Raw genomic sequence first — 12887 nt, 5'->3', positions numbered from 1 at the left:
GAAAGAATCAAGGAAAAATAAATCAGCTTACAGAAAAATGACCCCTATGACCGATGTACTGTTATATATAATGTTCTGTTGTTAATCCTGACATATTCATGCAACATTGTATAGTTGTAGCTGACACATGTGAGTCTTTTGAATGACATGTTAGTTCATTTTCACTCTTTGGACCGAACAAATATTTAAAGCAACGTGATGGAACAGCTGATAACTCACGTGAACTCCCAGACACAGAAGTGCCACAAAACAGGGCAGCAAACCATCACCTGTTTTTTGCTTACTATCTGTTCACAGTATCATGTTCCATTTTATTTTGTAAATAAGATGACAGCTACAGTGAAAGCATTGGATGCTGTATTTATTTTTAACCTGACTACCAAACCATTTGCATCTCGCCGCTTATCTCAGGTAGACGCAGCGCCTGTGCTTTACTTATCACACTCGAGGTTTGGCCATCGGAGCGTGAGGATGGCGGCAGCTCTGAACCTGACTTACAACTGCACTGTGGATTCTTCGGTGGAAAAGCGCATGTATCCTGCCGCTTATTCTCTCTTTTTCATCGTGGGCTTTCCAGCTAACTGCCTGTCTTTGTATGTCACCTGGATGCTGATGAGGAATGGAAACAACACGGCAGTCTACCTCATCAACTTGTCCATCTCTGACCTGCTCTACACCATCACCCTGCCTGTGTGGATCGAGCTGGCCCAGCAGACACATGTGGGCGGCAGTCTCTGCAGTTTAGTGGCTGTGATCATGTACAACAGCTTTTACGTCGGCTCGGGCCTCCTTTGCTGCATCTCCGTTGATCGCTACCTGGCTGTGGTCTATCCTCTCCACTTTCACTGGGTCAGAGAGGTGCAGACTGCAGCAGTTGTAAGTATTGCCGTTTGGACCCTGGAGATTGCCATCCACGTTATCTTGCTTAGCCACACGGGGGCACTGCAAGCTTTCTCCTCGAGAAACTTGTGCGAGGAGGGCATACCCATGACACATGAAAATGCCAATCTCACCCTTACACGGGTCACCCTGGGTTTCTTGGTCCCTACCTTCATCATGACCTTTTGTTTTCAGCAGATCATGCAGTCGCTCCGACAGAGCCGCTCCATCCTGCAGGCGGAGCGCAGGAAAGTGGGACTGCTGTTGTTTTTCCTTCTTCTCACCTACATCGTCGCCTTTGTGCCCTACCAGTTAGTGCAGCTTCTCAGGGCCATACTGGAGCCCGGGGCCTGCGACTGGGCCGCGAGGCTCAGAGATCCATACCTGGTAACAGTTGCCATGACCACTATAAACAGCACACTGGATCCAATAATATACTGTTTGATAAGTGAGAGCGCTCAGAGAGAGATTTGGAAAGTTGTGGAGAAATGTAGGGGAGTTTTTACAGGTAGGAATTCCACAACATGCTCCTCAGGAAATCAAATGGAAAATGTTGTTCCAGACTGAGCAGATAATAGTTATAAGTTGGAAACAGTAATGATTGTTTCATAAACAGAAACATTTCTTACTGACATTTTTATATTGTTAATTTCCCTTTGAGCTCGGGGAGGAGTGTCAGCTCACTTGTCAGACTTTTGTTTTTGGATAAAATCATCGGGATGCACTTTGAAACCTTTTTTTTTTCACCCCTCACTGCTACATACAGACTGCACAAACTAATTTATGAAGGTTGTTTGGGAAACTTGCAGCCTTAAAAAAAGAATACCAATGAAATGTTTTCTTGTAAAAATTACGAAGAAAAACATGAAAAAAAATTGTATCCTGACTGTTTATTGGAAAAATCATCTGTTTTATTACTGTAAGGGGCAGTGGTTGACCGCGGTGTGTAAACAAGATCCCAATTACATTTGTTTCCTCATACGACTGTTTCTTTAAGATGAACAGAAGGTTGGTTTCAAGTTTATCTGCAGCACTGAAAATATCATTATGTGAGAAAAAATAACGATATTATGTTGAAATATTACTTTGGTAAAAGTGAAAGTTGCCCACATTTTATTATCAGTTATGGAGTGTAACTATCACATGTACCTAAGCAATTCATACTTGTACTTGAGAATTTGCATTTTCTCTTACTTCCACTCTATTAAAACTTCAGAGGCAAATATTGTAGTTTTGTCTCACTATGTTTATTTGCTTACTTAAAACATTAACAGGACATTTGGTACTAAAGAATACAGACTTTATTAGTCTCATTTTGCTGTTAGACTAATAAGGAACACATAAAAAAAAACAAATATTAAAAAAAAACATAACAACCAGCCTTAACAACATAATTACACCTTGGAAATAATACGCCAATCATGTTTTCCTTTATCAGGCAATATTCTGCATTACCTTTAGCTGAGTTCACATGTATATTGACACACCAAACATAAAGACTTAGTGCCTAAATTAAATCTGGGGTAGTTTGCCCTTTCATGGCCTGTCACCCATTAGATGATATAGTAGTCAGGGACAACAGAGAGGCAGCTGCTGCACTCCTCCTCTCTCTGTGGACGACAACTGGATGAATCCTCTGCCTCTGTTTTTAATGATTTCATCTTAATCACTAGGCATTTTAAGGACAGAATTTGGAGTGGAATTACAACTTCATAAACTGTAAGTGGACCTTTGAGTTGAATTCGAATTGTATTTGCTCTTTTTGCACAGTGCATGACTTTGCATCAGTAAATAAGACGTCTGCAGTTGACACTCAACTCAGACTGTTTTATTTTTTGCAACATTGCTGCGATGTGGAAATGCATGCACGCCAGCAGGATGTGTTGGGCAATCGACCTCTAGTTGGTGTGTTCAAAACAAAAATGCAACATCATACCTATGATTGTTTGTTAATTTAGGCAGTTATAGACGTACATTCATGTAATTTGTCCACGCAAAAAAGAAATCTTAGATCAGACTGAATATTCATAATGTGTGATTAAATATCTGGAAACCCTGTTAGTGAGCTGAAAGTTGATTTATTTTTTAATTTTTTTTGTGTATGTACTGAAATTTAGTTGCCTTAATAGGAAATTAGGCCCTTATCAATCCTTGTGATCCACTGTGAATGACCCCAGCCACCCCCTGACTTGGCCTTTCTCTGTCGGTAGACTAATACACTAGCACAGCACCTCAATAATTTCCACTAGGGCGGTACCTGTGGCATTGGGCCACTGAGCAGGCTGCTGTGTTTGACAGGCTGGTATGAACAGCTTGTTCATACACACTGGACTTTTAATATATGTAATCTCCGGAGAGCCCCCGTGATTTTAAAGTATTTACATGCATGGTTGTGTTCTTTCTCTTCTTTCCTCGTTGCTCTTCCAAGGAGCGAGCGGATGATGGCAATGGAAAACTTATCCTTTGAAACCAATCAGTCAAGGTGCAACGTGGCTGTCTACCCACCCATGAGGATGCCGTTGCAGTTTTTCTACATGGCTGTCATCATCACAGCCATCCCGTGCAATATCTTCTCCCTCTTCGTGGCCTGCCAGCACATAAGACAGAAGAAAGAGCTCGGTGTGTATCTGTTCAACTTGGCCCTGAGTGACCTGACCTTTACTGTCGGCCTCTCTCTGTGGCTGGACTTCCTGTGGCGCCAAGCTTGGACCCATGGACGCCACGTTTGTCTGATATCTGTCAACATCCTCTACACTAACTTTTACACCTGTGATGCTTTCCTCTGCTGCATCGCTCTTGACCGCTACCTGGCAGTAGTTCATCCATTCAAGTACACTTTCTTGAAGGGAAAAGTTGGCCTCGCAGCGATGGTCAGCATTGCCATTTGGGTTACTGTGGTAACTTTCAACACCATCACTGTGCCCTTGGAGGGATTGTACAATGAGAAGTTATCAAGGTGTTTCGATGTCATCTACCCAGTGCCACAGAACGTGACTCGAGTTTGTATGGCGCGCTTCTTCATTGGCTTTGTTGTTCCTGTTCTCCTAGTGGGGTTTTCCACCTGGAGGATCTGTGAGGTGGTGAAGTCCAACCAGGCCACAGAGGAACAGGAGCGTAAGCGGATTTTGAAGCTGCTGACAGTCATTCTGCTTTGCATTTTTCTCTGCTTTGGGCCCATCAACATCACAATGCTTCTCCATACAATGGTAGAGGACTGTAGTAATGCCAAATTGCTCTACTATATGGATGATATATCCATGGCTATCACAAGCCTCAACTGCCTTGCGGACCCTCTCCTTTACTGCTTCATTACTGAAACAGGGAAGGCAAACGTCAACCAGGTTGTTCTCTTCTTCCAGGTAAAGAAAAGAGGCAAGGATGAAGGTGTGGTGTGAGTGATATAAAGTGCAGGACCGACTCATGTAATAACCTTTTGGTAAATTGTATAGATAGACAGTAGACAGTCTGATTTTTTCAGTGCAACCCATGCATCATTCCCTGAGAAATTAACTAGAATGAAAAAAAGAAAGCCCAGTCTTGCAATGTTAACGAAAGTGAGACAAAATTCCTGGACCAATCCTTTTTATCTGGATCCACAACAAAAGCTAATGGGGTCTCTTCTGGCCCAAGACCCATCCTCCATCTGAGTTTTCATGGAAATCTGTTAAGAGTTGTTTTTTTCTGTAATGTGGCTGACAAAACAACAAACAAAGTTGGAAAAAAAAAACAAACTCCTTGGTGCAGTTAATTATCCTCAAGTCAACACCAGACACTGCGCTTAAATTTGAGACATCTGTGCAATGGAAAAAGTTCTCTGCCGTTACAGGATAAACTGTCAATAAAAAAAAGTTGCTTGCCCTATATGGCTAAACAAAGTTATAGTGTGGGATCATGGGAGTTCACTGTCAAGGGGCTGTAATCGATATGGTAACAGTATATCAAATGACAACAAACTCACAATGCAAATGTTGACTTTACAGCGCTCCGGTGAGTTTCATGTCACTGTTAAGCGGATTTGAAAACCTCACCCTGTACCCTACCTGATCAGCACCAAACACCAGATCGTCACAGTTGGGACTTTTTTTGACGGATCTCAGGAGACGGATCAAGATTTCTAACAACGGTAAACAAATGTGAACCGACAAACTGTGAGAAATGAGGCGGACAAGGACCAACACTCACGTGTGCAATTTACGCCAATGTCAGTTCAGTTTGTTTTAAAAGGCAGTTTATGTCTGCACATTCTGTTCCAGCATACTTTTATAACTTCAGCTTTATCAGCGGTGCGTCATGGGGAACAGCTGTTCCAAGACTGAGTGTTTGCCAAATGTCACCGTTGTTCTCTTGTCTGGCGCCATCTCTGAAAGAACAGAGAAAAAAGAGGGATATCAATGCAAATATACTGCCATGCATTATTTGAATAAGCTGTGAGTGGGAAAGGAATATTTGTTTTTTGTTTTGTGTTCATAAATGTGACTTTACCCCTTTAGACATTTCACTTTGGTTTCACTTAAGTCATTTTTTTTTCTTTTTTGCCATGAGGACGGTGTGTTTGCATTGAACAGACAAGTATGATTTCTTCCTTTCTATGAGTACCATCAGTGCCACCATTTTATGTTTTAAAAATGCTGTGAATTTGAAAATGTCAAACGCTTTCAAATGCTGGTTGATGGTGCACTGGAGCAAACTGAAACGTGGATATCTGAGACTCTCTAGTGGACAATTATAGAACTGCAGCCAGGACTTCAAACATTTCAGATCTTTCAATTTTATTTATTTATTTATTTTTTTGTTTTTTTAATCTGTTGTATTTTATTAGGGCAATAACTTTATATAGAAATTAATGTGTAACTAAGGCCTCGATAAACTGCTGTTATTTATAGTGTAATTTTGACTGGTCATGTTGTTATTACATGTCAGATTAATTATTTTAGGTTGCTGTCAACAAGTCAAAAGTTAAGTCAAATAACTTTTATGTGTTTTATTTGGGTGTGCCCTCTGTGTGCCTTATTATGTTTAATGTGAAGTGTATGTTTTTTTTTTATACAATAAACACAGTTTTTTCAAACAAGAAATTAAGGCTTGCCATTAAAATTGTCCTGTTATCTTTATTTTAAAGCAAAAAAAAAAAAAGAAGAAGTTAGATCTGTTTAAACAATAAGCCATGTCCCTGTGATGATGGAAAGTCTGGTGGGGCTTTGTTTTCCACAAAACGTTTCTGGAGCTTCACAGCAAGACAGTGTTGCACAAAATCCATAATAACAACTGAGGGGAAAAACATGGCTCCATACCGCTGGTCCAGTTTGATCCAAGTCTCTGAAAGCACTGAGATCCTAATTTAATTTGAAAAGATTTTATTTATGCACATATTTAAAGGTGCACTATATATTTTGGGGGTACAAAAGATGAGAAAAATCTCCATTTAAAGGGCAACACAGTCTTTGTAAAGGTTTTGATTTGTTTATGTTTGCGGGACCCTTCTCAGCAGCCATATGTCTAGTATCAAACAGCACTCTTGGAACCATATTCCCTTCATTATTCAGCCATGGAGCTACTTTTTATCTATTCTCTATCTCTATTTATCTAACTATTTTTGAGTTTTTATTATTAGTTCATCATATTGTAAATATTACCTTTCTGGGTTTGAATTTCTTTTCAAAAACTATATAGTGCATCTTTACACCTTTAACCTGATTTTAATTGCAGCTGCTAAATCAAAATCTTTGCTACCCAAGCATTTGTTTTTATATCGGTCCCCATCTACTTCAGTTGTTAAGGAGAATGCTGAAACACTGTTGTGCTGTGAAGCTCCAGGAATGTTTTGTGGAATACTGAATTCTCATTTTTAGTGAATTTAACCTTTAAGGATCTAAGATGTACTCTTTCGTGTTTTTTCTATGCACAACACTCTCATGATACAAAGACAAACACATGTCCCTACTGCTCATAGACACATGCGTGAATGAATACAAATGCTCACACAGACTATAGATTGTTAATAAAAAGCTCAGGATTAATCTTATATGGTAGCTGGATGGGAGGTGAGTCCCCATAATGTAACAGACGAGAACAGATTCATTTTTCATTTCAGCAACAACCTCAAAAACCTGCAAGATTTTGAATCTCACGTTTTCCTCAGGTATCTAAAATGTGACGTCCGTCCTGTTTCGCCGTCATACCTTCATAACAACAAAGGCTGGTGAGGACATGTGCGGTACCATGTGAGTCCTTGTCCTGCCTCTTTCTTCCCTCCATCCGTCCATGTCAAATAATGTGCTTCACCTACCGCTGAAAAGCCTGCATCAGCAGAACCCAGCCAGCCACAAAGCCCATTCAAACACCTTCTCACCTTCCCCTCTCCTTGACTCTGCCACAGACGATTCCTTACATGTAAAGTGTATCTGGTGATGGAGGCAACTGAGCGTCGAGAGGCGTCATCAGTGTTACAGCGGTGGGAGTGTAATCTACACTGGTGATCTGATTGTATGAAAACATGTAAAAAAAATAAATAAAAGGTGTGTGTGTGCTCAAAGTCAAAGTGTTGAGGACAGAACTTCATTTCTGAATCTGTATGTTATGACTGGATTATTCAAGTTACTTTGTCATTAAAAGGGTTGAAAACAGGTCTTGGATCAGGATGCAGGGCTGCACAGCTGCACAGCTGCATCAGGATGTTGGCAGGCGGACCTTAGGAACAGTCAGGGTTATGTACACATACTGTACACGTGCCACAGAGAAAAACTGAGCCAAATAACACATGTGATAAAAAAAGAAAACAGATGGACGAATATAGCCGTGTAGAGCTGTGCACTAACAACATTACATAAGCCATTTTGTAATGCCATCTAAGAATAGAATCACTCGAGTTTTACTGTATTTAATGCACATTTAATCAATAAATAAGGCTTCCAATACTGTTTATTAACACTGAACAATTTGCTCCAGCTATGCAGTGATACTGACAGTAATAGTTCCTTCGTCGTTCAGTCATTACCCTGAAATCTTTTCTCTCCAGCCACTTTTCGCACACAGTTTTGCCTCTTTTAATTTGTCATTATTCTTATCTAAAACCCTGCTTTTCCCAGACAGCTATCTCCCAATCTATAATCCAGACTGTCCCGCTGTCTTTCACTTGTTTCTTTCCCACTTGTCTGACTCAGCCATAATAACAGTTATCTGCAGTCACTGGAGAGCAGAAAAAGCGGAGTGTGCCCATGGCTCCTTTCAGAGTTTCTGAATGGACCGCTCATTTGTGCGACATAATGTCTTTGAAAATAACCTGGAAATGTGAATATTCGAGTCATATTCAGCCATAACTTTTGTCACTTTCAGTTTTGATTTAATGAGCTTATAGCCTTTTCACTCCAAACTGGATTGTACTGACAGATGTACAGACAGATGTATTTCTCTATACCTGATATGAATATACTGTATGTATATTTCCAGTACCGAGAGTTAATGGGACCTTTTTTGGGTGGAGATTTATCCTTCATCCAAGTTTCACAGAAATCCATTCTGCAGTTTTTGTGCAATCTTGCTGACAAACCTACCAACCAAACAAAACCTCCTTGGTGGAGGTAATAAAGAGACATGCCTGAATAAAAAATTAAAATGTTCCCTTGGGATTTGATCTTGGTGTCTTTCGAAGATTCTGTCTTTGTCTTTTGTGGTGCCGACCTTGTTGTGCCAATTGCCCCTTAAAATCTGCATCAGTTTGTTTCCGCGAGTCTGCTCAAATTTGACATCTTGTCCTTCCTTTTTTTTTTTTTATCATAGCCAGCTAGAGAGGGTGACAGGAAATGAAGGCGTGGAGAGGAGCGATGACACGCAATAAAGGCAGCCAGACTTGAACTGGAGATGTTGACTACAGCGTCAGACCCCGAGGCCATCAGCGAGCACCAACAACTGTTATATTTAACTCAACAGTTTAACTGTATCTGTCAACCCCAGTCAATCCAAAATGTGTCATGAGTCCAACTCCTGGTGTGAGCCCTCTGCCGTGCCTCGGTGTCCCATGATGTGCTCGATTCTGTCAGTTTCTCTTGACTGCTTTAGATGACATCATATTACACCTCTCTCCACTTCAGTATATCAGCTGCCAGACACATTGTCAGGCACATTTCACATCTGTCTCCTGTTGATGTGAAACACACTGGGATCCTCCGGCTGGCTGTCTGACACTCCCTCCACCCTTCCCTCCTCCTCCTCCGCCTCCTCCTCCTCATCCTCGCTGTCGCTCGCAGCACTTTCACACTTTCCTCACAGCAGCTCCTTGTTCTGGCAGCAACCTACCGAAATCTTCAGCATGAGGAAACTATGATCACGTTGTCAAAGGGGGAGCAAATCTTGGAATTACAATACAGCGATATTTGCAGTTGATTTGAACGTGTGGGATGATATTTCTGTCTTTATTTTCACTTTTCTAAAGGCAACAAAATCACCTTGCATCTGTTTTTTTTTTTTATGATTCTTTCCTTTGAGGTTTAATTGAGCTTAAATTAGTGTAACAAACTGCTCTGGTTGATATGAATTAGCCCACATGCAGAGACTAGACAATACACCTGATTGAAGTGAATGTTGTGTGGGTCATTAAGATAAAGGAAAAACAAGAAATCAAATAGTGACACAGCTGAAACAAATACACACACAAAAGAAAGAACCAGAATTAGAAACATTTGAAGGGAGAGGCTTTTATAGGCAGATTATGTATCAAATTCATCTGTTCCCATCTTAACTGGTGACTGACACCAGATAATAAAAATAGAAAAATGTGATTTTGTCGTCTTCTTCAGTGGTTTTTTTTTTATATATCTACCCTTTTGGGTACCTCTTTTTTTAGACTTCAGTGAAACTTGTCTCTAATAAGAAGCATTCATCTGTCAACTTTGAATGCCAATTTGGGTTGCATGAAATCTGCATTTGAGCTGCAAAAGTTAGATCACAGCTCAATTGCTAAGTTGTATTGTGGGTAATATAGGTGCCAGAACTGGAAAGAAAAGAAAACTGTGCGGACTAAAAAACAGAAATATTTTAACTAATTTGATCAGTTCTTTTTAAACTGGCTAAAGGGGCATCCTGGGATTTTTTTCTTGGGCCCAAAAAGACTAAAGTGTTGTGTTAGACCAGTTGACTGCTTGGAAAAACCTGGCGCCAGAGTTGACACACTTAAAAATGTTGAAATACAGTCTCAAACTCCAGCTAAATGCAGCCTCAAACCCATAACAGCAGGACTGTGGTAGGGTTGAAGGGATTGCTGAAATTATGTGTGTTGCTTTCATAATGTAGATAAACGTACTTCTTAGTCTAGCCAGTTATATGTTTCGTGGAAAGCCTGAAATAGCAACGATCCTTCTCCGCTCCGAATTTTCAAGAAGACATCACAGCCTACTGTGAGTCATGCTGTTTTGCAGGTCAAAGTGGAACGGAGGAACGGTTTGATATCCCACTTGCACTAACAGGAGGGAGCCAAGTCTGACTTCCGTCTGAGAGCAGCCGCAGAATTTCCTGTTACATGAAAGATTAATGCCTGACCAAATATGCACAAACAATGAGGATGAGTTAGCCCCCACAGAAGCTTCATGGCCATTTTGAATGAACGGAACTGAAAATTTTTAACAGGGGGTGAATTTGTTTAACCACTCATTCAAAGCGGACTGACTGGCGTTTTCTGTTGTAGCTGTGGCACCTTCACTTTACCAGCATTTGAATAATCATAGTAAAATTAGGACGTGTGCCCGTGCATCTCTGGGCGAGACACACAGGCCTTTGTTCTCAGTCACACACTCTCTAAAAACAAATCTTGTTCGATGGATGTGCGACACTGTCTGCAGCGTCTCTCTGAGTAATTTGCACAGCTCTTTAATGGGGGAGAAGATCTGTGAGGCCATAACACTCCAGTTAATGTTTCCTTAACTGACGGTGCGCCAGAAAAGAGAAATGCTTCCTGGCATCGGGCAAGTTTTAAGACTCACTCTGGCAAAATGTCATAATTCAAATGGACGACAGATGGATGATACTGCGCCAAAGTATCAAATGACTTCTTTTTTTTCTTCCTGTCACATACAAAACACCCGTCTTGTTAAAACATTACTTAATCATTACTTGATCTATATGTGCATATTTCTTTTTAATTTGCACCAAAAACTGAAGCTGCCAATGAGACAGATGCACTGTTCAAGCATTCCTCAAACTCATCCTTCTACCCTTTCATTGTTTATTGGATATTTCTTCCTTTAATAGCCCTGCAGCACATGTGCTTATGAAAGTGTACTCCTACCTCAAAAGAGCAACATCATACCCACTTCATCCCCCTTGTTTGACATGCCTGAAACATGCCGCCTTCTAATACGATATGTAAAAATCTAGATTAAAAAATAAATAAATAAAAAAGTCCTTCTGTCGCCTCGGGGCACTGATGTGCAATAGAGGCTCAGTATGAGCCTCGAAAACAGCAACATCACACTGCGATGTACCAGTTAATGAGGAACACCTGTGAAATCCGATTCCAACAGCCTCTCACTCAGTTTCCAGCGACTCCGTTAGTGAAGTGTTGATTATCTCTCAGCCTGTATTCAGCGCCGGTGTTGTATGGAATCACATTACACTGGAAAAAGTTAGGCATTTTATTCAATAATAATGTGTCAATAAAATGACAAACTTTTTTTTAAAAGCATTGCTTTAAATGATCTTTAGTCTTGAAACAGAAAAACACTTTATAGAGTTTTGATGCACAGCATATTTAATGGACATATTAGTCAAGAGACTGATGTTTTTGATGTGTTTCCTGCTGTGCAGTATAGGACCAGTACAACCAGCCTATGTCTACTACTCTGATTGAGTAAACACACCTAAATGGAATTAATTAAGAAAACAAAAAGGTTAATAAATTAACTGTCAAGATAAGAATCCCTGACTGATTCATCTTGTGTGGGAGGGACAGAGATAAAGGGACGCACAGATAGTGAGAGATGGACAAAAGAGAAAGAGAGGAGGAAGGTTGAGGTCGCTTCCACCTTGAAGGAAAAACATCCACAAACACACACACACACACACACACACACACACACACACACACACACACACACACACACACACACACACACACACACCCTTTCCATTACATGAAATTTATGACTCCGCCTTTACAGACCTGTCTCCCTGATTAATTTCTTTTGTGGTGCTGTCGGCCGGCTCTTTTTCCTGCGTGCTGTACACACTTTGACACACGTGACTGTGGCTCCGAGCTACAGACGTGCAGGGATAGCAGACCTCCAGCATCCTGCAGCATGCCGGGAGTCACTCACATCATAATGAGTTCTGTCATTTAATTACCCAAAAGCTGCATCAAGACAAATTTACAGCGATGATGTGAATTTAAAAAGATTGGTTGGCCTAAAAATTTTGTGAGGTGAAATCAGTGTAAAAATAAAGCATGTGGAGAAACTCTGCTTTGGTGACACACTGTGCTTGAATAAATTCAGTAAATTGAGAGTCTTTGTAGTGTTTCACCTTGATTTTATTTCAGGGTAATATTCTAAGATCGGTAAATGGTTCATTAGCGCTAGCAGAGTGTAAAGCATTTAGCATGTTTTTGTGAGCCAGTAGAGATTTTTGAAGTATGAAATTAAACTTCCCAGAATATTTTTTTCATTCTCAACTTTGTTTTAGGAGAAAAAAATGTAATTATGCAAGAAATGAAATGGATTTCCTATTCTATTGGTATCTATGATGACTGTCAGCTGTTGTCTAATAGGCTGGCGGGTAATATCCCCAGCCCAAGTTTTTGCAACGTGTCCCTCACCACTGGCACAAATACATCCTTGTCAGCTGCTTTTTCGGCTGATGGAGCTTGTTGAACTGGTCGTTCAGCAAAGTGAATCCATGTGCGAGAAGAGAAACGGAGAAGAAAGGGAAAACCCCTCATGTCTTTTGCTGTAGCATCCATGGTTTCACCCATTCACTCACTTTTTTATCAGATATTCTCAATTGCAAGTGGCTGTAATGTAGAA

The 12887-nt window shown here is 40.6% G+C and overlaps 2 protein-coding genes across 2 annotated transcripts; both read left to right on the top strand.

Annotated features, from left to right (window-relative positions):
- The first annotated feature begins 350 nt into the window (after nt 1–350).
- On the top strand, nt 351–2089 carry LOC119034270 (ovarian cancer G-protein coupled receptor 1-like). Its single transcript, XM_037125108.1, has 2 exons — nt 351–1266; nt 1541–2089. The coding sequence occupies exons 1-2, from the start codon at nt 472–474 to the stop codon at nt 1586–1588; spliced, it is 843 nt and encodes a 280-aa protein (XP_036981003.1). The 5' UTR covers nt 351–471; the 3' UTR covers nt 1589–2089.
- LOC119034269 (psychosine receptor-like) lies at nt 1384–5915 on the top strand. Its single transcript, XM_037125107.1, has 4 exons — nt 1384–1387; nt 2553–2598; nt 3308–4238; nt 4860–5915. The coding sequence occupies exons 3-4, from the start codon at nt 3318–3320 to the stop codon at nt 4896–4898; spliced, it is 960 nt and encodes a 319-aa protein (XP_036981002.1). The 5' UTR covers nt 1384–1387; nt 2553–2598; nt 3308–3317; the 3' UTR covers nt 4899–5915.
- Nucleotides 5916–12887: the final 6972 nt, after the last annotated feature.

The sequence above is a fragment of the Acanthopagrus latus genome, chromosome 16, assembly GCF_904848185.1.
Source record: "Acanthopagrus latus isolate v.2019 chromosome 16, fAcaLat1.1, whole genome shotgun sequence".
Classification (NCBI taxonomy): Eukaryota; Metazoa; Chordata; class Actinopteri; order Spariformes; family Sparidae; genus Acanthopagrus; species Acanthopagrus latus.
The sequence above is the reverse complement of the archived record's forward strand: the minus strand, read 5'-3'. Positions and strand labels throughout refer to the sequence as shown.